Source organism: Gobio gobio (genome assembly GCF_949357685.1).
Source record: "Gobio gobio genome assembly, chromosome: 3".
NCBI lineage: Eukaryota > Metazoa > Chordata > Actinopteri > Cypriniformes > Gobionidae > Gobio > Gobio gobio.
This window is the reverse complement of record NC_137099.1, coordinates 11,403,526-11,431,148: the sequence shown is the minus strand read 5'-3', so window position 1 is coordinate 11,431,148 and position 27,623 is coordinate 11,403,526. Positions and strand designations below refer to the sequence as shown.

The window sequence follows — 27,623 nt, the reverse complement described above, 5'->3', positions numbered from 1 at the left end:
ATTCCTATAATAAATGAAATGAGAACATACTTGTGGAGATCTTGTCCTTCATAGGGGACATATAACCATCCTCATCTGTATCTTCCCTCTGTCCTTTCTCTCCCAGCAGGACAGTTGGGTCTGCACTGTAACGCTGGCCGCTGCTGTCCTCTACTGAGAGAGCTGTGTGCTGTTTCTTCAAGCTTCCATTGCAGTGTTGATCCTCCACTCGGTCCAGACCTGCTCTTTGTATACCTGCCGGGACAGAGGGGCCACTTCCTGTAGCAACTGCCTCATGAGGTCGGGACCCTGTTACCTCTTCAGGGCACAAACTTCCATCATGATACCCAAACTGGTTCTGATCACAGAAGGAACATAAATTAACTTGAGGAAATAAGATGCTGAAGTTAGAAGTATAACATGAAAAAAATGCATTTTGAAAATGTCATGCAATATGGAATCGGGAACTGCCATATTGATAAGGCATAAATTACATCAAAAAGACTAGACCGACTTTAATTCATAAGTTAAAATCAGACATTTTGTTAATATGGAGACAACCATGGAAAAAATATCCAAAAGGAGCACAAGGGATGGTGCAAAAGTGTGAAACTGCATTGTTTCTTTTCTCTTCTTGATTTTCAGAATTTTAGGCACCACTGTATTGAACATATATTTTAGATTGGGCACTTTGGGAAAGATACACTTTCTAAGCTATAGCAAAGCTCAAGTTTAATTATAGTATGAGGCAAGAAGTGGATGTAATTTTGCCTTTTCTTTTCATTACTCGGGTGAAATGAAATAATGTGACCAACTTGGCATCGGAGAGAGTCTATTCAAACAGTAATAATGAAAGCAGGGGGCAGCGGCACTGCTCTATATAATGCTCAGTGCCAATGTGACTCCATGTTTCCAACTGAACAGACTTGATCATTAGCAAATTACACAGCAATACATATACTATTGTTCAAAAGTTTGGGGAGTTCTTATTTTATTTTTCATTTTTTGAAAGAAAGTAAGTAATGCTGGAAGGATTCAGGAAGGATGCGTTAAATTGAACAAAGGTGAGTTTTTTCTTTACATTGTTAGATTTTATTTCTATGTCAAATAAATGTTGTTCTTTAGAGCTTTCTAATCACCAAAGAATACTGAATAGATCACGGTTTACACAAAAATATCAACTGTTTTCAACTGATAATAATTAAATGTTTCTTGAGCAGCAAATCGGTATACTTCAATGATTTCTGAAGGAGAAAACGGTTATTTTAAATGGTAATAATATTTCACAATATTAGTATTTCTTAGTATTTTTGATCAAATTAATGCAACCTTGGTGAGCAGAAGAGACTTCTTTCAAAATATTAAAAAAATCGAACCGACCTCAAACTTTTGAACGGTAAAGTAGATTTAAAGTTTAAACTAATCATCAGATAGGTGAACGAATGAACAAATAAACAAATAAAATGCAAAAGGGTCCAAAAGTCTGAGACCACACTGAAAATATGATACGGAAAATCTAGGATTGCTTCAAAACCTGGAAACAAACAAAGTTTATTCATGAAGAATGCAAAACATGCTTTTTCACTAGTGGCCACACTGTAGCCATCAGTAACCACTCTTGTAGGATCACATGAAGTTCAATGATTTCCAAGTATTTTTTGAACATTAAAGGGTTAGTTCACCCAAAAATGAAAATTCTGTCATTAATTACTCACCCTCATGTCGTTCGACACCCGTAAGACCTCCGTTCATATTCGGAACACAAATGAAGATATTTTTGTTGAAAGCTGATGGCTGAGAAAGGCTTCAGACAGGCCTCCATTGGCATTCAGTACATTCACACTTCCAAGATCCATAAAAGGCACTTAAAACGTTGTTACAAAGTCCATCTCACCACAGTGGCTCTACAATAATTTTACGATGAGACGACAATAGTTTTTGTGCGGAAAAAAAAATCTAAATAACACCTTTATCCAACTTGTTCTTGTCTTCCGTGTGTGCCTCCACGACGCATGCGCGAGAATATGACGCAGATCCGGCGTTCGGACACATGACCCAGAAGCGATTTGTTTACAAGCAGAGGAAGACGCGCGTGTCTAAGCTGTTGAATTCTACATTGATTGTGCTTTAGGTCTCGGCGTAGTTCTCAAAATGGGGTTAGAGTGTGCATTTCATGGATTCCCGAACGCTGGCGCTACGTCATATTCTCGCGCATGCGTCGTGGAGGCAAACACGGAAGACAAGAACAAGTTGGATAAAGGTGTTATTTAGATTTTTTTTTTTGCGCACAAAAACTATTGTCGTCTCATCGTAAAATTATTGTAGAGCCACTGTGGTGAGATGGACTTTGTAACGATGTTTTAAGTGCCTTTTATGGATCTTGGAAGTGTGAATGTACTGAATGCCAATGGAGGCCTATCTGAAGCCTTTCTCAGCCATCAGCTTTCAACAAAAATATCTTCATTTGTGTTCCTAATATGAACGGAGGTCTTACGGGTGTCCAACGACATGAGGGTGAGTAATTAATGACAGAATTTTCATTTTTGGGTGAACTAACCCTTTAATCATTTGATGGCAAAATAGAAGGCGGCAGTTCCCAGATGCAGTGCGCGCAACCATAGTCATACTTAAAAGTTAAAATTCAGAAGAGCAGACGGGGATAAGTCTGAAAAAGTGCGACGACACGAAAGTGCACACAGAAAGCTGCCTCTCAGACGCCAGACCACAAGTACTGAATTTTAGTCTATTGAATCTACTAAAATATTATTATAGTCAATTAAAACAAGACTAAAACTAAAACAATTCAGATGCCTAAAATGTTTTAGTCAAAAGACTATGACTAAAACTAAATCAAAATTTGTTGTCAAAATGAACACTGGTATGAAATATGGTTGGTCAAATTATTTTTATAGATTTACCCGCCAAGTTGCCATAGCCTTGTGGATACAGTGCTAACGCATAGGTAACGTTCGACAATGATGTTAGTAGTATAACATATAGGCTACAGTGTGGTCCAATATATATTTTGACATATAATGTGTGACATTATACCAAGCTAAAAATAAATAAAGATATACATTTTTTATGTAAATATGTCCATGAATGTACTAGGAATAAAATCACATGACATCATAAGAACAGGGCTATAAAAATAATAAAATAAAAAGACCCAATATATTTTATTTCTGCTATTCAAGTGACATATGAAGTGGTACACCACGGTGCTTACTTGATTTGAATCTACATGTGGGTGGGCCATATGGGAAGTGGGAGGGGCATTTAAGTAATGAGGAACCAAGTACTCCTCAGCGTCCATCAGGTCATCCAGCTCCTCCTCATCTAGAAGACTCTGGAAGAACTTACTGTGGTTGGGGCTGGGCAGCTTCATGCGATCGTCCCCCTTAGATGACAACATATAGTGTTATCCGATGAGGTTCAGGATCATGAAACAATCGTTAAATCTATTTCAAACAGAGAGAAGTTAAGCAATCCCCACCTGTATGACGAGGTATCTCTGAGGGTCTCGTGCCATGCGGCTGAACTCTGCAGCGAGTTCCTTAAACCGAGGCCGACTATCAGCATCAATCATCCAGCCTGGAGATGAAGACAGAAAAACAGTCATAGATATCTTTTCAGTTCAAATCTGACTTGATTATATAGCTGACTCTTGTCTGAATGCATGTACTGAATGTACATTTTCACATGAATATAAATACATTCTCAATATGTAAACATACATTTTATATATTCATATATATTGGGTTGATGGGTTTGCTAATTTCTTAATTTCATTTAATTTCCCTTTCAATCTGACACAAACGGAAAGCAATGAAAGTGGATTTCATGCAGGAATATTACACTCTCTGAGGTGTTATAATTGTTATGTTGAATCAAATCATAAACAGCGGCTTCCAGTCAAATCTGATTACGACAAACAGATCTAATCTCCGTCTCTTTCCACTTATTTGTGGAATTGACTGTGCCAAAACAAATTGAGTGTGAGCGCATAAAGAGAGCCGGATAAAGCAGTGACAGCAAGTACAAGACAAACGTATTAGTAATGATTTGGCCATAGCTTTTTACATTGTATCTTTTTTAGCAAAATGGCAAAACATAACCATATTAAAGTCTGTCATTTCTCTTCCTCTAACAGCACCAAATGGAGATCAAAAATAACAACAGGTTTGTGAAACACTTCTTCTATCTTGAATCGGTCAATAAAATGGAAAGCATTCTATATGAACAGATTATAAAGCCTCAGAATATGACTCACATTTCACCATCACCATGTAGACGTCTATGGTGCAGATGGGTGGCTGGGGCAAACGCTCGCCCTTCTCCAGGATGTCTGGAATCTCACGCGTGGGAATCCCATCGTAGGGCTTTCCTCCAAACGTCATCAGCTCCCAGATAGTCACCCCTGAATGAATGTGAAACACATGGTCCATCTCCAAAGCTCACTGTTAGTTAACATGATGGTCATGAAATTATAGGAGTGGACGTGTTATTTTCAGCTATATTTAACTTTCTGCATCTTACAGAAAGCTGTATGCGAACTTGTGGTTTTCAATAATTAATGGGAACTATGAATGCCACTTTTTGCTCTTTCATAAACTCCTGTGCTAATTTGCATTTACTCCATAATTTTGCTGATAGTATCCTCTGAGAACAAAAAAAGGGAAAACAAGAATAAAAGAACCCACTGGTGCTCCTTGCGTGACAGTAAAAAATGACTTTTTGATTACAATGAAATGAATGTACTATATTTTAGTTCGATAATGTTTTTATTTTATTTACTATTTTGTATTTATAGGGGATTTTATGATACTAAATTATATTTATGCTGATTCGATACGCTCCGAAGCTTCATGAAGCAGTGTTTTGAAATCAGTTATCACTATATAAGTCGTTATTTTTTTTTTTTTTTTGACGCACCAAAAATATTCTCGTCGCTTTATAATATTAATATTGAACCACTGTACTCACACGAACTGATTTAAATATGTCTTTAGTACATTAATGGAACTTGAGAGTGTAAATGTCATTGCTGCCTATGCAGGCCTCACCGAGCCATCGGATTTCAACACAAATATCTTCATTTGTGTTCCGAAGATGAACGGAGGTCTTATGGGTTTGGAACGGCATAAAGGCCTGTACACACCGGGACGAATATCATGCGCGTTTATTACCAGCGTTTTTCGAGATGTTTTTCGCGCGTATTGAGTGTTCACACCCAAACGATTTTCACTGGCGATGCACCGAGTGAACGTGTAAATTCAGTAGATGGCACGGCCGGTACACAAGGTGGTGCTGCGACCCTTTACGACTTCTGACACTCGCTTGTCACGTAGAAGATGAAGAGAGACAGTATTTACATGCTTGCCAAGACCATTCACACACTTTTTGCTAACTGGCAAGCAGCATTAGCAGCTCATCTTCTTCTTTGTCTACTTACTTCTTCTTCGTCGTATCAGTGTGTGCTCGGCAAGACCGTTTTGTGCTTGAGTGCCACCAAGTCGTGTTTTATTGTAACTTCAGCAGCTCCAGGCAAGTGAACAAAAGCAGCGATCTCATTGGTCGGCCAGTTTTTAATGTGCCGCGTCAAAACTAAAAAACGAATCCAAGGCGTTTTTTTTAAAGGACGCTTTTACACCTGGCGTTTTTGCGCGTTGGTGTGCACACTCATATTGGTGCCCTTTGTTTTGTCACAAGGCGTTAAACGTCGGCCGTAAACGCTCAAAAATCGTCCCGGTGTGAACAGGCCTTAAGGGTGAGTGATAAATGCATTATTTTCATTTTTGGGTGGACTAACTCTTTAAGTTTGGTCTCTTTTTAAAGATGACACTTGCCAGATTATTGCTGAAGTGCAAAGTAATAAAAGTGAACTAAAAAAAGTTATAGAGGTTTAAGTTATAATGCACAAAAATACTATTTTTAAATATACCCAAACATGCTTTACTCTATACAGCAAGAAAATCAAAGCCATAATTCTAAACAAGTTGCGTTCCAATTTTGAAGTTGATCAGGTTGAGGTTGATAAAAAAAAAAAAAGAGCTTTCAGAAAGATTTAGTTTGTACAGAGCCACGCATATCATGCAAGAAAAAAAAGAAAGAAATCGTGCACACAATTTACTTCGTTCCCTCAATTACTAATTTGTTCCCTCGATTTATAAATTGTGCAACACACGATTTAGCAAATCAAGAGAACGAATTATCAAATTGTGCGAACAATTTATCCAACTAGATTTTTCCTGTCATTGTCATGGCCAACCCAATCTCATGGCAATTCGGACGTATTTTATGAAGTGGCTAATTCGTACAAATTTGTATGACCTCACTCATACGAATTAGTATGATTTTTGCTAATTTGTACGTATTTGACGAGTTCGTACTGTATGATTTTGTATGACCTACCCCTAACCCCGCCCCTAAACCAACCCATCACTGCAGTATAGACAAATCATACGAATCCGTACGAATTAGCCACCTCGTACAAATACGTACGACTTGGCCGTGAAATAGCGTTGGGAGGGCTCCATATGTTTGGGCGCAGTACCAAACTTTTCCATGAAATTTGTTTCCTATTCATTCCAATGCAATCCATGTGAGACTAACAAGTGTGACAATTTTTTTCCAGGACCCTTTCGCCTTTTCTGTTTTTCTGTTTTATTTATTTTTTCACGTAGCAAGTGAAAACAGTTAACATGTTTCATACTACACTCTTAAAAAATAAAGGTTCTTTGGCAGGGTGTATGGCCTTTCCATTGCACAAAAGGTTCTTTGTAGTGCAGAAAGGTTCTTTACACTATAAAATGGTTAGAAAAGAATGGTTCTTTAAAGAACCTTTCACAAAATGATTCTTCAGGGAACCAAAAATGGTTCTTCTATGGCATCGCTGTGAAAACCCTTTTTTGGTTCTTCCTGGCACCTTTATTTTTAATATAATTCAGATGAAGTAAAAAAAAAAAAAAACTTTTTTGATCAAAATGTCCAAAGAGCACCAGAGGGTTCAAAATGTATTAGGTCAATATTAAATAAATATTATTATAAATATTAATAAAATAAATAAAATAAATTGATTATATAATAATATATGTAATATAGTATAATAAGAATAACTGATAATGCATATTTAAAAAAAATAAATACATTAAGTCAATATTAAATATTAATAGATACCTCAATAAAAACTAAATATATAGATATAAATAAAACATAAGTAAAATAATACAATTAAGTTTATAATATTATAACATAATAACAATGATTATAAGTATAACATTTTTTTTGTTGTTTTTTTGTAATTTAATCAGAAAAAACAACAACAACATATTAGCTAAACACAATTTGCTTCACTGTGTATATCTCACCATAGCTCCATATATCACTCTGGTGTGTGAACTTCCTGTAGTGAATGCACTCCAGGGCCATCCACTTGATGGGCATCTAATGAAACGGTTTTACATTTTAGCTTATGCAAAGAGCATTTTCATATCAACATGGCAATTCAGAGCATTTTGTTTAAAGGATATACAATAATGCAAAATACTTGGTAACACTTTACAATAAGGTTTCATTTGTTAACAGGAACTAACAATGAATTTATTAATCTTAGTTAATGTTAATAATTAAAATAAAAGTTGTATCTGTTAACAGATAATGCAATGTGAACTAACACAAACTAACAATGAGCAGTTGTGTTTGTATTAACTAACATTAACAAAGGTTCATAAATAAATATTGCTCATAGTTGCTCATTATTAACATATAATTTTAACAATGAGACTTAATGTGTTAACAAATACTTTGATTTGGGGAAGGTATGAAATGCATTCATGCTCAACATTAAATGAGAGTCCAAATGAGACCCGTCTACTTTCACTTAAAAGGGTTTAACGAACTCCTTTACAAGAAGAACTGCTAGCGAACACAAATTAATACTGCTGATTTTCCATAAATCATCTTTTTACTCAACTTTTTGATGTGCTTTTACCTTCTAGTGCGTTTTGATGTAAAGAATTTCATTAGACAAATATGGATGATGTTTCAAACACTGACCTTGCCCCTCTCTGCGCTGTACTCCTTTTCATCTATTTCCAGGAGTCGAGCAAGTCCAAAATCAGTGATCTTGATGTGGTTTGGAGATTTTACCAGGACGTTCCGAGCCGCGAGGTCCCTGTGCACCAGCCGCCTCTCCTCCAGGTACATCATACCCTGACGAAGAAGAGATTTTTAAAATTTTCATATCAACCAATCATGCTTAATATCACAGAGCAGCAAGTAACGCACATTACAGTGAGGCTACAACACCTGAGCTTCCCTCTCATAGAGCACTGCTATACAAATGCACCAGAGATTTAAATATTGGCCTGTCAAATTAGATTTGCTTCCTAAAGCTAGACTGTAAATTAGTGAGACATCTAATTAGAATGTAATAGCATCTCCTTATTTCTCTTTACCCATGCTCACTTCAATTTGGTGCTTTGGGTCACTGTGCATTAATACTGATCTTAGTGCCTCTACAGAAGTTTGCCTATGATTTATGGCTTTATGTTAATCTTCAATTAAAATGCAACTTCCTGGCCTTTGGGAGGAGAGATGAGCTGTGCTGGAGGGACTGCTTAAACTCTGCATATGCTTAAAGAAAATCACTGATAGAGGGTTAAGGAAATGGACCTGTGGGCATTTTTTTTTTTTCTGAACGGAGATAGAAAGGACTGTGGACGCATGGCAGCAATATGAAGGACGACAACACTAGAATGGACCATTGAGGATGATGCTTATGTATGCAGATGCTTACAAGACAAAATGAAAGAATACTGGCCACTGGAAACACACTGTGCAAATAGTCATTAAAAAGACATGGTTTGTGTGAGTTCTGCTGTGTAATTGCCAGTTTTAGGCACAATTAAACAATGACAAAATTGAGATCCTGCCAACATCAATGAAGGAACAAAACGAGAAATGTTGGGCTGCAAGAAACACAAAAACATGTTTTTCACAAAATGAAATGAAAACAGTTTAAACAAATTTTGTTCAGCAAGGAACCATTAAACTGATCAAAAGTGATGGTAAAGTAAAAATGTATTTTAAACTTTCTATTCAGCAATGAATCCTGACATTTTTTTATTATGGTTTCCACAAAAAAATATTTTAAATGATATTAAAATAGTTTATAAAACTATAAGTTTCTGTCAAAAATGTTTTTTATAATTTTTTTATTTATTTTATTATTCAAAAAATAAAAATAAAAATAATGCAAACGGGAACTTTCTTTAATAAGCCTTTATCTGACCGAGTTCTTTTGTGTTGTAAATTAAAAAAATCTTATCATAGTTTGATAATCTACTATTATTAAAATATTAGTTGTTTTCATGCCTTTTGCTTAACATTGCACCATTTCATGCTTTTCATCTTCACAAAGATCTTTCTTATTCCCCATATTGCATGAGAACTGTGACTTGCTTAAAGGAACACGCCACTATTTTTTAAAATAGGCTAATTTTCCAACTCCCCTAGAGTTAAACAGTTTAGTTTTTTCAAATCCATTCAGTCGATCTCCGGGTCTGGCGGTAGCACTTTTAGCATAGCTTAGCATAGATCATTGAATCTGATTAGACCGTTAGCATCTCGCTCAAAAATGACCAAAGACTTTCGATATTTTTCCTATTTAAAACTTGACCCTTCTGAAGTTACATCATGTACTAAGACCGACGGAAAATCAAAAGTTGCGATTTTCTAGGCCGATATGGCTAGGAACTATATTCTCATTTCTGCGTAATAATCAAGGAACTTTGCTGCTTTATCATGGGTGCAGCGGCGCAATGATATTACGCAGAGCCTGAAAATAGGCTAACTTCCGTCAACATAACCAACATGACAACAGAAAAATATCGAAACTCTTTGGACATTTTTTGAGCGAGATGCTAACGGTCTAATCAGATTCAATGATCTATGCTAAGCTATGCTAAAAGTGTTACCGCCAGACCAGGAGATCGGCTGAATGGATTTGAAAACAGTAAAACTCAACTGTTTAACTCTAGGGGAGTTGGAAAATGAGCCTATTTTCAAAATATGGGCGTGTTCCTTTAATAACGTGGAACGTCTTTAAGTAGTTTTTCTATTTACCTAAGTAGACCTGGCAAACTACATTTGTATCTCAACACAGATACTAAGGTGAAGATTTTGAGTGATGATGCAAATGAATCGTTGAATCAGAGTAGAATTTATTATCTGAAACTTGACAGTTTTGAACTGATTTAAGTTAATGGATCAAACTAGTGCCATTTTTGCTAATTCAAATCAAAGATGCTATGAAATGCAATAATCAAATAAACAGTGTTTTAAAAAATATGCAATTATTATGTGAATATTCAGTGCATTTCGCAACACTACTGGCAAGAGCAAGAGCATTCTCATTCATCTCAATGATCAAAATGACGTCCTGACATGCTTACATCGTTGACTCCTTAATGGTGCATTTACTGTCTGCATCTACCAACCAGCCAAACCCAGACAAACACCTTGACTTATTCACGACTCTCTGTGACATGTCATTTGCTGACTTTTTCTTCCAGAGGCAATGATCATCGCTGCTCAGAGCTACTTATACAGCTGTCTGGGAATTTATGTGAACATGCATGAATCATCAGACAACGGCTGAGTCAAGAACACTGTGTTAAAATACATTTTCTCTGTGATACAGACAGAGACATTGACCCATCCATCACACAGCAGCACTGCAGACACTGCGTTGAGAGCCACTACTGCACACACTCTCTCTCACAAATATAGTCATGCAGAGTGCACACACGAGAACAAGCACAACATATAATACAGATTAGCTTGAGTGATTTATGAAGGACATGATATTGTAGCTCAGTTTCAAAACCTATTGCTTAGTCATCAACTCCATACAGGCAGTATCCTCAATGAGCTTTTCATGATAGACAACAATTAATTAATTCGAATACAGTTTGTTGCTAGTATGTTGCCAAGGCTAAGCTAATGATGCAATACTTCACATATGTCAAAATTGGAAAAAAAAATCAGTCATTTATAATGTTACAAAAGATTTCGATTTTCTATTTCATTCTTTTTTCTTTCTATTCATCAAAGAATCCTGAAAAACGGTATCACAGTTTCCACATAAATATTAAGCAGCACAATTGTTTTCAAAATTGATAATAGGAAATATTTATTGAGCAGTAAATCAGCGTATTGATTTCTGAAAGATCATGTGACACTGAAGACTGGCGAAATGATGCTGAAAATTCAGCTTTGCATCACAGGAATACATTACATTTTAAAATACATTCACATAAAAAAAAGTTATTTTAAATTGTAATAATATTTCACTGTAATTCCTGTTTTTGCTGTATTTTGATCAAATAAATGCAGCCTTTGTGAGCATAAGAGTGTTCAAAAACATTAAAAAAACTACTTTTGAACAGTATTGAATATTAAAGCATACACATATTTGGTCCAATTTTTTTGAGTCCAATTAAATGTTTATTGATGATTTCAACTCAGTCATCACCATCTTAGAATCTTAAAATCAAAGTAACCATTAGCAAGTCAATGAAAAACATAGTACTCTTTTGTAAAGTATTTTTGCCTGTTTAAGCAGTGTATGTCCCTTTTTCCCATTAATATGTATGAGCAGCTTTATATTGGAGCTGTTGATTTAACATTCAAAAAAGGAAAGAAAGAAAAAGACGAAGATCTTTAGCGAATGCAAACCCGCTTTTGTCAGCAGAAACACCAAGACAGTCGTTCTCATGAACTGTATCCAAACTATCTTGAATCTTGAATTTCTCCAATTTGAGTTTTCATTCTGAGATCAAGAAAGCTAGATCTAGTGGAATTAGCATTCAAACGACAAGCTTTACTGCTGCCTGCCTTTAATGATCCTTTCCATACAGAAGCTCTCTATCCCACCAAAGAGATGGGCTAGGCAGTGAGAAGCAGCCCTTTGTGTGTTCGGTTTGACTGAAGTGAGATTAAAGCAAGAGCAAACCCTGTCAAAAGCTACCAGCGTTTAGTATTACAGGCTTCTTGCAGGCTAGCACGAGGAGCAGGTCCAAGCGTTGGCGTGACGTGCATGTAAGCAGGCCAGAGCATTCGAGTAGCGTCCCTAACCTCTGTTCTCTTGTTTTTACATCTACGTTACTAGAGGTTAAAGTTTCTCCGAACAAAAAGAGAAGAGGCTCCCGCGGTGCCCTATTACAACACTTTCTAACCCCTGGCATGGGAAATAACAAATATTAGACATGCATGACCACCGGGGCTTAATTAAAATCAGAGAGAGAAAGCTGCATCTAAAAAAAGTGATGGAGGAGTGTTTGAATGAAAGAACACATCGAAAAACATAATTGAAAGATGTGTTGAGGGTTAAGATTGTTGTTGTTACAGTTGCGTACATTCAAATCAAAGATGCTATGAAAGATGTTTTTTTTTCTTTCCTTTTGCCATTGATCTTAGCATTTCACGACTGTAATTGTTTGAAAAATTACATCTTTAAGTAACTACTACAAAAAATGTAGTTTATGTTGATCACTTTTGACATTATCTAACATTTTGGGCCCTATCATACACCCAGCACAATGCGACGCCAGGCACGACGCAAGTGTTTTTTGCTAGTTTCAGCCCGACTTGGCCTTTAAAGGGAATGGGAGATGAGACTCTGATTGGTTTATTTTACGTTACGCCCAAAACACACCAATGACTCAACCCTTAAATGCATACCTTGGGTCTTTAGCAACCCCACACATCATTCACTACCCTCCTCCTCAATAATTTTTTTAAGTTAGACATCAACCTTCTTAGTATTTCTCAATCAATCCATTTTAAACAATATAACAAGAAAAAAATAATACAATTATAATTGAATGCCTGTTTTTCCACTAGTTTTTTTGTCAAAATTGTATAGGACCCGAGGTGTGTAAGATTGTACGCATTTTTTTTTCTGCACAATAATAAATGAATCTATAATGATGAAATAAGTGCAATTCACCTTTATTCCACAAGGAGGCGATGTCTGATACACAATGATGAAGTGACGTTTCACTCATAGTTACCTCAGACAAAAAACTAAACAATAATAATTATAATCTGCATAACTTGAACTGGCTCAGCGATTTACTGCATAGCAAGTACTGAACACATTCAAATATTAGGATTACTGTCACTTGATGATGGATCTGGTCAAGAAGCTGTCAGTGATCCGAATATTTATTTTGAAGACGTTGAAATGAGTTTTGAGAATATGCGTGAGATGGCGAATATGAGCCAGATGCTGAATGTACTGGGAAATTAGCTCTGACGAGGACAGTGATGATGGTATAAAACATCTGCTCAAACTGAACCCTTCCAGGCTCCAAAAGGTAACGAAACATGTTTTATTTTATTCTTCTGTAATTGTTACTCTAATATAAGGAGTTTTATATATTAATCGCGACAGGTAGAGATCTATCCATGTTAGATATAGATCCGGGTAGACATGTGCCAGTAAACGGTAATATGATATACCGCAATAATGAACATGCACAATATTGTTATCGTGGGCACTTCAAAATACCGTGAATAATTATTTATTACGAATTATTCAGATTTTTAGAATTCATTTTAAGAATACTTTACCCATCAACCGTTTAAAATGAAAAACACGTCAAAGAGGAACGCACACTGATGTAAATAGACCGTGCTTGAGCCGAGCACATGGTGGAATGAGATGCGCTGAAGTGCACATTCATTCTTCGACAGCAGAGGGCGCTGACGGAACAGCAGAAATGCAGCCGTTTCCCCAGTAATCACATAACATGATACATAATACTTAAAGACTTAAGGCTATTCATTTTCAAACTTGCATTTTATATTTTAATCTGGACTAAATTACATGCCCTAGATATTGTTTGAATATGTTCTGACTGTTGTTCAATCCCACACTCTACAAGGCTCCAGTATTTAACATTAGTTCCTTCATTAACAAACTGACAATGAAAAATACTTCTAAAGCATGTATTAATCTTAGCTAAATGTACATTTCAGCATACCTGTTGTTCTTTATAATTCTTTTGCACTTTAATCTGTTTTAAATATTTGTTTACTTTATTAATTTTTGTGTATTGCTTTATTGTATTTAAATGTTTGGTTCTTTTGTTATAAGAAAGTGATTTAACCTGTTATGGTATGACAACACTTTTTTTGCAACTTATTTCAATATCGTGATAATACCGTATACCGTGATAAAAGCTTCAGCAATTAATCGCAACATGAAAATTTGATACTGGCACATGCCTAGATCCGGGTCGCTAAAGACCCGAATATGTAAGAATAACTGGCGAAACAGTCATGCATTTAAGGGTTAATGATCTACAAGAGAATAGAGAGAGATTTGGTGAGAACTAAACAAATATTTAATAACTACATTGTAATTTCTCGCTAGAAATGACATCAGAAGTAGAAAATGTTGGTAAAAAACACATTTACACACAAACTGACCAGCAAACACAACTTTCGGACGCCATCTTTTTTTCCCCAGCTCAACGGTCACTGAATGGAAAGCACAGGATTGTGGGATATCAAAAGCAGTGAAGGATACAAATATGCTGCCTTCAAAAATCGATCAGATGAAGGTATCTCTGGAGACAGGAAGTGAAGCTAACATTAGATTCGGACGTGCCTTGGTGCCTTCCTGTCTTGAAATGTGTCCTCTGAAGGCAGCATTTTCCAGGTTTCAGACGCAGCCACTGACTGAACTGAGGTGTGCACTTATTTGCGGTGGTGATTGCAATGAAGATGGGAATCAGGTGTGGATAATGGTTGACTGAGGGTAGGTGAGGAATGATGGGAAATGTAGTGCTGGTGGCTGGAGATCATGACAAATACCCATTTGAAACCCATTAATCTCATTGCTTTATTTATGCAATTGTAATTGCAGTGTAAATGCATTCATGCTACCCCTGAGCTGCACTAAACTGTCTGTAAATATATCTAAATACCAATTCAATACAGAAAAAAAACAACACATGGCCGTTGTAGCCTAAAGTAGTATATGTGTAGTAACTTCTATGTTGAATCAAATAAAATATCTTTCTAAAGCTACTTTTTGTTATGTCTATTTGAGTTTTTTTCTCATTTAACATAATAATGATTTTAAATTATCTTGTGGGGTAATTTCTCAGCCAAACTTCATGTGCGCTTAGATTAATCATGTTATTAATTAGATTAAACATTTTAATCGTTTGATAGCCCTAAACATAGTAAGCATTTTACAGTGTAGTTACTATGCAGTAAACACTTTACAATAAAGTTCCATTAGTTAAAGCTACACTATGTAACTTTTCCGTCCACTAGAGGTCGCCTGTTCAAAACAAAGGCGTAGTTTGATGACGCCCCGTTTGAGCGCAGAATCTTGGGACATGTGGTTTTCACCTCACAGCCGGTGGAAAACAGTCAGGATAGGACTCGGGCAGAAATCATGTTCATGGATGCGATTATTAACATTACTGTAGTCTGAAGCAGAGCAGGACCGAGTGTTGTGGAGCTGAGCAAGGCCGCAGGAGCGATTGAAGAGCGGGACTGTTATTATGGAATAGTCGCCGGTGGGACTTTTATTATGACACGGTTGCCGGCGCCACTTCCTCTTTTCCAGTCATGAGTATGAGGTAACGCAACTCTGTTTATCGTATTAGATATATCTGAGTGTGTTGAAAAGGAAGTTATGACGTTTGCTCGGCGGCTGCAATGACACTTGTTCACACTGCAGTGAGAGTAAAGTGTTTCACTGAATAAAACCGGAAACCGAGAGTAACTCAGATATGACACAATCGATAGGCGACTCCCTCAAACGCATAGCTCACACGTCCCGGTTCCTTGGTTAAAATAGCAATTTCTCACGATTTACAAATAGTCGGAAACATTTGGGATATTCTAAGTACTCAACTGAACAAAATATATAACACTGGCCTAGTGGTTTCTAGATATTTTACTGCAAAAATCCTACATAGTTCACCTTTAACATCAACTAAAAATCAGCATTTCTATATTAAGAAATGCTGTAGAAGTAGTTAAAGTTGATGTTCATTTCAAGATTTAGTAATCATTTTTTTAAATCAAGTTGTATTTGTTAACATTAACAGAACACAGAAATAATGGTTCAATACATACCTTGGTTTTAAAGTCACGGTTTGGTATGTTTTCATTTGACAGCCATGCACTATGATTTAATACTTCCTAATATCAATGGAGGCACATTCCGATTATAAAGGACATTTAATTGAACCTAAATTTGGAAGAAGAAGTCATCACTAATTGTTTATTATTTTTGAAATATAAAAAGCTTACATCTGCTAAGTCACAATAATTGTACAATAGCATATAGATGACCTCAAAGTCAACATACATGGACTAAAAGCCACACAAACTCAGATTTTCATGGAGACTTAAAAAAAAAAACTTATTTTGGATATTACATGACCTCTGATTATTTGTTAATCCTGGTTATTAATTACGCATTGAAAAGCATTACTTTCCAAAAGCAAATAAAGAACACAACCTAAACTAATCTAATAACAGAGATTACACAATATAGGGCAACACACATTTGCTACCGATTAATGCATACATTAAAAGATGTTTACAAACTCAAGTCAGTCCTTTAATAGGTCGTTTAGACTCTCACATTTTGTATGCAATCTAGTTGAAATATATAGCTGCATTTCAAGAGGGATTCATATTCACAAACTCTCAGCCCAACATGCAGAACAATGTTGTCAGTTTCCTTGATGTGTTACGGAGGAGGAGGATAACAGGACTACATACTGTCTGAAAAGCTGTAGTGCGTGGGCAGCACAGGAGGTTCATCAGACAACATGGTATAATTTGTGATAAATACACAGGAGCCGTTTCCATCACACATTGGTGGAACAAAGACAATGCATACTAACTACATCACAGTGCACAACTGCTAAAAGTTTGCAGCTATCTGGAGAAAGAAGATGAGTAAACATCATTTGCTATTTATGAAAACTCAAGAGTGAACTTGCTACTGTTTGTTTCATACATAAACTATTCATTTTTCAAGCATCAACAATTCCTTATAACCTTCATTCTTACAGTGTTTCTACAACGGTGCATGCATCCCCCTCTCTCTCAATTTCGATTTTCAGTTTTAATAGTACTTTATTGCAGTGGTTCTCAACTTTTTGGACTTCAAGGCCCAATAGTCTCTAGAGTTCTTCTAAGCTATCTGGGATGCTGAGGAGATGAAAGTGATCAGGAAGATTATTTATAAAGCAATCTTTAGTGGTAGAAGTGATAGTTCTACTATATTTGTAACAGGGAGTCGATTTTGCAGCCTTGGCTAAATGGAGTATACATGAGACTAGATAATAATCTGAGATGGCATCGCTCTGCTGCAGAATTTCAACGGCATCAACATTGATTCCATGTGACAATATTAGATCTAAAGTATAATTACGACAATGAGTGGGTCCTGACACGTGTTAAACTCCAATAATTTAGAATGTCTGTAAATGCCAGTCCCAATGCATCTTTTTCATTATCTACATGGATATTAAAATCACCATCAATTAGGACATTAACTGCAGCCAGTAGCTAACTCTCAATGTCAAGCGGGATTTATCACTAGGATAGTGTTACATAAAGCACAATCACTTCAAAATAATTATATTCTAAACTAGACCTCTGAGTAATACTGAAGATATTACTGTGAATTACAGCAACACCTCCCCAGTTTCCTTTCAGACGAGGCTCATCATTGTGTTTACATACAATACTGCCAAAGCATTATACACAAAGTCACCAAAGTAATGCATGCCGAGACACCAAGTCGTGCCGTTGACGAGCATCTGTCAGGCTAGATTTTGCAGTGTGTTCCACACGTCGTGCTCACAACAGTGGGAATTCGCTAAGGGTGGGGGGGATTCGATTGTTAGATGCATCGCGATGCGGACGTGGACGATTCTGAATCGAATGTCAAAAAAATCTATTTTCTAAATGTTGATAACGTAATGTTGACGGAACGCAAAAAAGGCGCAACTCTGAAGCGCGGGAAGTGCAGCGCCCAGACTGCCATCTGTGGCATGCACATAACAAAGAAACATGATGGCTGAGCGAGAAATCCGTCCGGCACCCTCTGCATAAAAAGCAAGTATGGAAGCACTTTGGCTTCTATGAAGTTGAAGGGGAAAATTAACTGGACAAGAGCCACACTATATACAAGTTGTGTCAAACTAAAATATTTTCGAAACACGACAAACATAAGAAACCATATTACACGTTTCCAACGCTCGGTTGTATCTCTGCAGATGTTAATTTAGTGTTCAGTTGTTAATTTCATAAAAGCTGTTTTTGAATGTGGTATAGGCTACAGCAAAAAATGTGTCTGTGCTCAGGATTTAGTTTTAAGTCATAAGTCTTAGACTCTATTAATTATTTGTGTATAAGAGCAGCTGTATGTTATTCAGAATATGCTGAAGTCCACAAGCATTACTTTTGTATGAAAGCTGCTGGTACATTTACATTTACATTTATGCATTTAGCAGACGCTTTTATCCAAAGCGACTTACAACTTGGGAGTACAGGAAGCGATTGGTCATGAAGAGTCGAGTAAGTGCAACAAGTGCCTGAAAGTGCCTTCCAATAGAGTAGGGAGGGAAAAAGGGAAGAAAGAGGAGAAGAAAGGTTATTTATTTTATATTTTTTAATGAGGTTAAGTGGTCACGGAAGAGCTGAGTTTTTAGTTGACTTTTGAATGTTGTCAATGAATCTGTGTTACGGATGGCGGTGGGAAGATCGTTCCACCAGCTGGGAACGTTGAATGAAAATGTTCTGGAAAGGGATTTTTTGCCTCTCTGTGATGGTACCACAAGCCATCGCTCCTTAGCTGAGGTACAGAATTCTATATTTTTGTATAAAGGCTGTGATTTTGGTACAGCAAAATGTTTATTTATTTTTTTTGTATGAAGGATTATATTGCTCATTGCACATAACAGGAGGGTGTTGGTTATTACTTTATGTTATTGATTCAAAATATGCTGAAGTCTGTATTCATTTACAACAATTATGCTGCTACAGACACTTTTCAAGTTGGTTCTTTGCAATGTTGGGACATATTCTGGCAAATTAAATCTTCCTGTTGACTTGTTATATCACTTCCATTTGTTTTATTAATACAAGATATTGGAAGTAAATTCATTATGGGTCATTACAAATACTTTTCTTTAAAAGTACCAGGTGAGAAAAAAGAAAATCTGTATAGAAAAAAAGATGCATCGATAATCGTTTTATCAACGCATCCCTCTGAATCGTAATCGAATCGTGAGGTGCCTAGAGATTCCCACCCCTAAAGTTTGCATGATCAGCATTTCTATTTAGGGGCGGGGCCCTCAGTGAGAGAGATGGCTCTGATTGGCTGTTCGGTTTAGCGAGTGAGTCAGTGCATGAGAATAAAAGCAAAAGAGATGAAAGCGAGCGAAGAAGAGACAGAAGGCTCTTCCAATTTCTTAGATCTTACCTAAGCATTCCAATACACACATATTTTGTGCAATATAACATGAGCTGCCTGGAATGAAGAAAAGTTATAAGCGTGATTGATATTCAAAATGGAAAGCAAGCGCTGCTTTGTTTACGGTTTGCATAAGTTTCAGATGCACTTCTTTTGGGCTTCAAATTTCGGGCTCTCATTCACTGCCATTATAAAGCTTGGATTGGCCAGGACATTTTTAATATAACTCTGATTGTATTCGTCTGAAAGAAGGATGTCATATACACCTAGGTTAGCTTGAGGGTGAGTAAATCATTGGGTCATTTTTTATTTTTGGGTGAACAATCCCTTTAAGTGACTACAATAACTTCTCTCACTATGGGGGTTAGGGAATGGATTCTGACAGATGGATTTATTTAAAGTATGTTTGTTGTTTATTTTCTGTAAAAAAGATATTATAATAGCAGCACATTTTTGCAAAACAAATTTACAGGAAACTTCTGTATGATGTGTTCAGATACATGCTTCCATCCATCTCCTGAACTAATTTGTACTCTTTTTTTAAAAATCCTGTTATACAGCAGATTTTACACTCTACACAACCCTTTTCCCTTTAAACTACACCATGAAAGACAAATCAAGTCTAAATTCAATGTATTATCATGAATTGAATGACAGTACTACAACAAAAAAAAAAAACTGTGAAAAGTGTGAAAATGGACAAACTCTCAACGCCAATGTGTTATGAAAGACAGACAGACAGAAAGAAAGATGTTCGCATAAAACTATTTATAGCTGGCTAAAGCACACTTGGCTAAATCCCAGACAATCCTATGAGACTGAAATAAGATGACTGAATGGAAAAACATCCGCATAAACATATTTCAGGACTGGATCAAGATTTCTTCCTTTGCCCACATCTTCAAAAGCAAACATTACTAAATCATTCATGAGCACAGAGTCCCATCAGCTGCAGGCGGCTTGAATTAGCCTAGTTCACTCTAATATGTGATAAGGACACCTCAGCTCTTTTCATAGGCAACCATCTTCAAATGAATGATCCAATCAGAGTTTCAATCCCCCAAATCCAAACTCCATACATCCATTAGTGCAGCGGATACCTCGCTGTAATTGGAGGGTTTCAGAGGCTCTCTGCATTTCCAGCTTGATCAGCAGGCTGAATGAAAGTGCTTATTCAGCTTGGATTAGGGATTGTTTGAGAGGTGATGGAAAAGGCTGAATGCCGGCTTTTAACAGCACATGCATTAAAAGGTGAATTTAAAAAAGAAATAAACAGAAAGGCTTATTAACAATACATCCAAATTGAATTGAAGAAAGAAAAGGCAAAAAAAAAAAAAAAAGGTTTGGCGCACCGTAACTGAGTTGCGTTCGCTCAGATAGAAAACAACTTGTGCATTATAGAATGTCTTAAAGATGCAGAATGCTTCATTTAGAGTCTGCCATAATAAAACAAATGACTTGCGCTATATTATTCACATTATTTTATAGTTCTATAATCTCACCGTCGAAAATGGTCTCATTTGATTGCATTTTTTTGTTATTTCTCCTCAGGAATTCTACAAGAAACATCATAGATGAATAGAACAGAGAATTCCATTAAGTCTCTTAAACTATGAAAGAGGAAACGTTGCATTGTCAGTACTATATGGATATCAATTACTGCATGCGAGAAAACACTGCCTATGTGTGTGTTGCTATGAAAAATAGCAAGATGGAAATGCTGGACAAGGTATGAGAATTAAACATGATAAGCTAATGGAGGCAATGATGATAACGAGCTCTTTTCTAATATATTTTTAATTTTGGCATTGTTTTTTTTTTTTCCTGGCAGAGAAATGCTGGATGCTGGGAATTATTCAAATGACACCCATCATCTGATGGAGGGTATCACTTTTGATGCCAAGTTAGCTTGGAAATATGCAAACGAGTTCTACCACAGCCACATACTTTATCCATAGAGAGATAGATGATGATAGAAAGAATATTATAACCCTCTTTTATTCATACTGCAATGCCAAATTAAATGCATAATTATGATTTTTAAATAATCCAATGTACGCAAAAAATATCTCATTTGAACTTTTGCACATTCAAACCCCTGATGCCTGTATTATTAAATCAGGAAGGTAAAAAATATACGTCAAAACAAGGAAATATATCATTAAATTAAAGGGGATACTTTATTTTATTTTCAGAAACAGAATTCTGGAGCGAGCAGCCTATAGTACCAAGACATTTTGGACAATTTCATGCTCCCAACTTTGTGGGAACAGTTTGGGGATGGTCCCTTCGTGTTCCAACATGACTGCGCACCAGTGAACAAAGCAAGGTCCATGGATGAGCGAGTTTGGTGAGGAGGAACTTGACTGGAGTCCTGACCTCAACCAGATAGAACACCTTTGGGATGAATTAGAGCGGAGACTGCGAGCCAGGCCTTCTCGTCCAACATCAGTGCCTGACCTCACAAATGTCCTTCTAGAAAAATGGTCAAAAATTCTCATAAACACACTCCTAAACCTTCCCAGAAGAGTTCTCAAATGGCGGGCCAACTCCATAATAAACCCTACGGATTAAGAATGGGATGTTATTAAAGTTCATGTACATGTAATGGCAGGTGTCCCAAACTTTTGGCAATATAGTGTATATGTATTTTGAGAGTGTTACTCTGAATCTAAAATAAAAATAAAATAAAAAGGCCATCAAGAAATAAAGCATATTAGGACATAAAGTAACATTGTGAGATATAAAGCCATAATTCCCTTATTTTTTAACTTATATATTGGACATCAGAGGGTTAAATTATATTTTGTATAGGTACTGCATATTCGAGGAAAACTCCTTATTTGTCATGTCTACACTATAGGAGTAATACAGACAAAATATGCAAAGTAAATGAGCAATGAAAAACAACATTAATCCTGCTAACCAGAAGAGAGAAAAACCGGTCTGAAGAAAATCAGAAACTTAAAATGCTGCTATCCAACTCAAACATCTCGAAACGTTGCAGGCATCAAAAGCGGTCTCCTCTCTCCCTGGCATCTAACTATGTCTTCGTCTCCACTGTCATGTTCCTGAGGTTTAGGCGTGAGACAGCAACAGGTCTGGAAATTCACTCACAATAAAATAAGTCTCTAGTTTCTCCAAGATCACAGCAGGAGGAGGAGCTAATGCCCTCACACCACATACAGGTTCTGTATGATAGGAGAGCACAATGCCAAGATCTAAAAGGACTGGGCAGGAATCACAGGTCACTGGGTGAACACAGCAGGGTTTTCTAATCGACGATTGAAGGGATTAATATCCTGAGGACCGCAGCAGGTGAGAAATCAAAGACAGATTCAACCTCAAACTCTCTAGCTTCTCAAAGAGATGACATGCTGGTAAACAATCTCAAACTGAGCAATGAATGTGGCTCTTGATCGAGGACAGTGGATTTTTTTTCTGTCCAGCACAGAGGGCAATATTATACAATATATATTTTATGAATAAATTATTTAATTTTCTCAGTGTGAATAGTTAATTATTTTAAAGGTTTAACTATCAATGTCAAGTTCTTCAATGTCTAAAGCAGCATTTCATTCTCAGGTTTTGTATGCACATTTTGGACATTTTATTCACATCTTGGCTTTTACATCCAGCATTTTTATGCAATATCCTAAAATCTGCATACAAATATACAATCGTTCAAAAGTTTGTGGTCGGTAAGATTTTGTAACGTTTTTGAAAGAAGTATCTTCTGCAAAAATACACTGAAAATAGTAATATTGTGAAAATAATATACAATGTAATAATCTGTTTTAGTATATTTTAAAATGTAATTTATTCCTGTGATGACTGAATTTTTTGCAGAATTCATTGTCACATGATCCTTCAGAAATCATTCTAATATGATGCTTTGTTTCTTATTATTATCAATGTTGAAAATAGCTGCTGCTGCTTAATATTTTTATGGAAACCATGATATAGGATTAATGACTAATACGTTCAAAAGAACAGCATTTATCTGTTTTTCTAAAATCTGTTGTAACATTATAAATGTTTTTACTGTTAATTTAAAAGGGAGACTAAACCCTAAAACAACTTTTTTTAATGATCTGCAAGACTGGGGCTTTATTAGTGCTGTTCATTGATTTGAGTAAATGTTTTGACATTTGGGTATAAAGTGTTTTAATTCTATAATATATGGTGTAAAAACATCTGAGTGCTGCCCTCTTAAGGTTGAACGGTGGCTTCTGCTGTTGAATTTTCCTATTGGACGTTGTTGGTCATTGTGACGTATGTTGGTTCTTCCAACGGTTCACTACCCACGCCCCTGGCATAGGCTCAGCCCTAACCCGAACCCCTGGTACTGTCAAAACCACTGTAGCGCTTTTTAACCCTGACACGCAAGTGGTTGCCGTGTTAATGAACAACAATATCATAACATGCTGGCGTATAAGCTGTGTCTCATTTAATTTCATTTCGAAGGCTGCTTTTTCCGGAGGACACATCCTGTGAAGGATGCGGTATATGGAGTGTCCTTAATCAGAATTAAACGAGACATCCTTCGTAGGACACATAGGCAGGAAGTATCACGTTGCTATGCCAATATGTTCACAGCGTCGTTGCACTCTCACACAAGTTACATGAATGAAAATTATTTATAACTTGAAAATGACTATGAAACGTTTCTTGCCTTGCTCTAAACGTTTAAAAATCACTAAACACTTGTAATCCTGCACTCTAAAAAAAAAGGCTCGTAATCATAGGGGAACCTTTTTTAGTGCTATATAGCACCAATTTTGGTGCTTCAGTGGTTCTTCAACGGTTCTTCAGAGGTGCTATATAGCACCTTAGTCAAAGAACCGGTGAAGAACCTCTGAAGAACCGCTGAAGAACCTCTGAAGAACCGCTGAAGAACCACTGAAGCACCAAAATTGGTGCTATATAGCACTAAAAAAGGTTCCCCTATGATTACGAGCCAAGAACCATTTTTGGTGCAATATAGAACCTTTTTTTTTTTAGAGTGTGTTTTTAAAAAAACAAAAACCAGCTTGAAACTATTTCAATTCAAACACCACATCTTCGCTTGCATGTATATATGCCGGCGTCTGCATTTTTTCAAATAATATTTAAACGCAAAGAATTGTGGGTTATCTGCAGCAGCGAAGGATACACCTCATGCACACTCCCAATTCCTGTGAAAGGGCACATTTGAAGGTCGCATTCGGAGTGTCCTACTTAAAGGGGTGGTAAACCACGATTTCACTAATCTAATTTTAGCTAGCGTGTAATGTTGCTGCTTGAGCATAAACAACATCTGCAAAGTTACAACGTTCAAAGTTTAAATCAAAGGGAGATATTTGCTTTTAAAGAAATACATTTCTAAGGACTACAGCAAACGGCCGGTAGGCGACTACAGACATTCCTCCAGGGTTGCTGACATCACCAGCCCCAATATTTACATAAACCCCTCCTCCGAGAATATTAAATAAGGGGGGGGGCGAGGCCATTTTGTATCGCTGCGTTGTTGTGGTTAGTAGGCTGGAGTGGTGTTGCTGCAATGCCGACGAAACGCTGTTATTTTCATCCCGATTGCAGGTCTGGGGTACTTGCTTTGTTAAGCCTTCCTAGGGACGGGGGTGCGTTGCAGTGCGTTTAACATATAACATGTTATATGCATGTGTGTATGAGACAGAGGGGAACAGGTCGCATTTGCAGCAGATATATGCTGCCCATCATAAATCAAAGCACGAGACAGACAGGGGTCGGAGGAGAAGACTGGAAAATGTGACATAATGGACAATATTCGTCTGTATTTGCAATTCACGAGCCGCTGCGCGAGACAAACACTGGCAGTGTGAATCATGCACGACGGGCGCGCGCGGCTCCCGCTGCACATTTTACGGAGGAAAGCTTCCACAATCTTCACGAGTTCAGTGCAGGATTTGCACAATGTCAGCTGCGCAAGACAAACACTACCAGTGTGTGGATGCACGACGGGCGCGCGCGCGGATCCAGCTGCACATTTCACGGAGGAAGGCTTCCACAATCTTCACGAGTTCAATGCACAGCACATTTGCGTTCGGTGTGGAAGCACTCATTACACAAACAGCTGATCAAAAAATAAAACCACCGCATGTCAAAATCGCGTCCAGTGTGAAAGGACCTTTACTTTTCTGAAATGAGACAGCCTTGATGACTCATGCAGCCTTCGAATGCGACCTCTGGAAAACACAGCTATAGTCTAACTTTTATTTGAGGAAATCTGTTTATAATAAGCTATTAGGTTTGAATTTATTGGTCCTGCACTGCCTATTGATTCAGTTAATTTGAATGAAAATACATTGCATGTATCTGAACTATTTTTAGTGGCATCCAGTATAAGGATTTGACTGTTCATAGATTAGGTCAGTGGTCCCATTCTTTCTTGCGCTGAAGCTTCGCTAGCATCGTCGGCATCGGAGTTAACGCAGTTTGAGCCAGCGGCTCGCATTGACAAGGCTCTGGCCCTGTGTCTACAGACAATTCACCCTCCTCCACTTCAGGTGAAAGTGGGGGAGAAAAGTCCTCTACTTCGAATGACCGCTCTGTTGCAAAGCTACTGGCGTCACTCCAGTCATTCTCCATCTTTGCAGGTCTGACAGCTGTCAATCAATCCGTCACTGCGGGTCTCAGGTGCACGCCCTCCGCTCAGCCCCACCCTCGGTTCGTCCCCTCTGTCTCCGCTGGGGCGATATAAATATTGCAAATATTGCAAGTGGGTGGAGTTAGGCTCTGACCTAGGGTTGAGTTACCCTTTAATGCATCCTCGCTGATTAAAAGTATTTATTTATGTCAAAAAACAAAACAAAAAAACTCAACTACCGATATTATAGATAGACAGGGAATAACAGTACTGGAGTAAGAAACTCGATTGGCAAATGATACAAACTGGACTTCAACTTGCGCACAACAGCTCAACGGGTAGAATAAAATGATGACAAATAAATATTTCATGCAGTTCTGTGTAGGAAAATGGAAAGCCTATCGGGTAACTGAGGATATTTTCCTTGAACTCCTTTATACACCAGTCCATTACTTAATGTTTCAATCACAGATCTGATGAAAGAAGATTTTCTTTTTAAACATGGTAGGGGGGCAGGTGCACTCATTTGACGCATGATACACCAGAGCTTCTTCCTTCTAAGTACTTCTAAGAACGTCCTTGTGTTTGATGTGGTGCCCGACTGAGCTAAAGCAAGTGTTTAGTGGCTCAGGAAGCCTGCAGATATGCATTCAGTATATAAAAGAAAAATCTTAGAAAATCAAGTATAGTGCACTCACTATGAATTCTGGGAAGGGTATGTAGAGATTCATTATTTCAGACAATGTTTTTCAAAATACATGGTCAACAACAAAGACCAAAACACGTTCTTTTATGGGAACTCTTACCTTTGCAATCTGCACGCACCAGTTGAGCAGCAGCTGGGAGCCGATGTTCTCCTGGTGCTCGTGAACATAGTCCAGCAGGCAGCCATGGGGCATGAGTTGAGTTACCAGCTGAATAGTGGGACTCAAGCAGACCCCCAACAGACGCACTAAATGAGGATGCTCCATGCTAGCCATGATCAATGCCTCCTGGAGGACAAAAACAGAAACACTGGAAATGTGCTGTTTTCATTGTCATCATGTACAAATGTATTTTGCCTATGTAAGTCGCACAGCTTTTTCTTTTATCTCGTCGCCATTACTTCTCTAGCTAAGCCTGTGTTTATAACAGAGATTGTTTCTTTCTTTTTTTCAATTCACGAGTAAAATAATGTCTGTGGTAAACATAACTTGGACATTTTGCTCTACAATGTAACGTTTCCGTTGTTGTAAAACAAAACATCCAAGTCTCGTCAAGTTATGTTTACCACAGACCCTATTTTACTCATAAATTGAAAAACCCCATTATAAGCACCAATTATTAGTGAATTAGTCTTCCGGGTTTTGACATCATCCCTGCAGCACTCTATTTAATTTGACCCAAAATTTGGAGACTTTTAAAGAAGTCTGTGGAATTGCTTATAATCCCAAACCAAGTTCTAAGTTCATATTCCCTCAATATAGATTTTAGGACCCCGCAATCACTAGATATTTGTAATGAAAC

At 37.1% G+C, this 27,623-nt stretch overlaps 1 protein-coding gene across 1 annotated transcript in view; it reads right to left on the bottom strand.

Annotated features, from left to right (window-relative positions):
* LOC307123458 (receptor tyrosine-protein kinase erbB-4-like) overlaps window positions 1-27,623 on the bottom strand; it is a 259,218-nt gene that overhangs the window by 6,023 nt on the left and 225,572 nt on the right. Inside the window, exons 19-25 of the mRNA XM_079811989.1 lie at window positions 26,924-27,109; window positions 8,038-8,193; window positions 7,350-7,425; window positions 4,253-4,399; window positions 3,476-3,573; window positions 3,209-3,379; window positions 31-337 (exon numbers count right to left, since the gene is read on the bottom strand). Of these exons, the coding sequence (XP_079668115.1) occupies window positions 31-337; window positions 3,209-3,379; window positions 3,476-3,573; window positions 4,253-4,399; window positions 7,350-7,425; window positions 8,038-8,193; window positions 26,924-27,109 (1,141 nt within the window). The remainder of the gene's footprint in view (window positions 1-30; window positions 338-3,208; window positions 3,380-3,475; window positions 3,574-4,252; window positions 4,400-7,349; window positions 7,426-8,037; window positions 8,194-26,923; window positions 27,110-27,623) is intronic.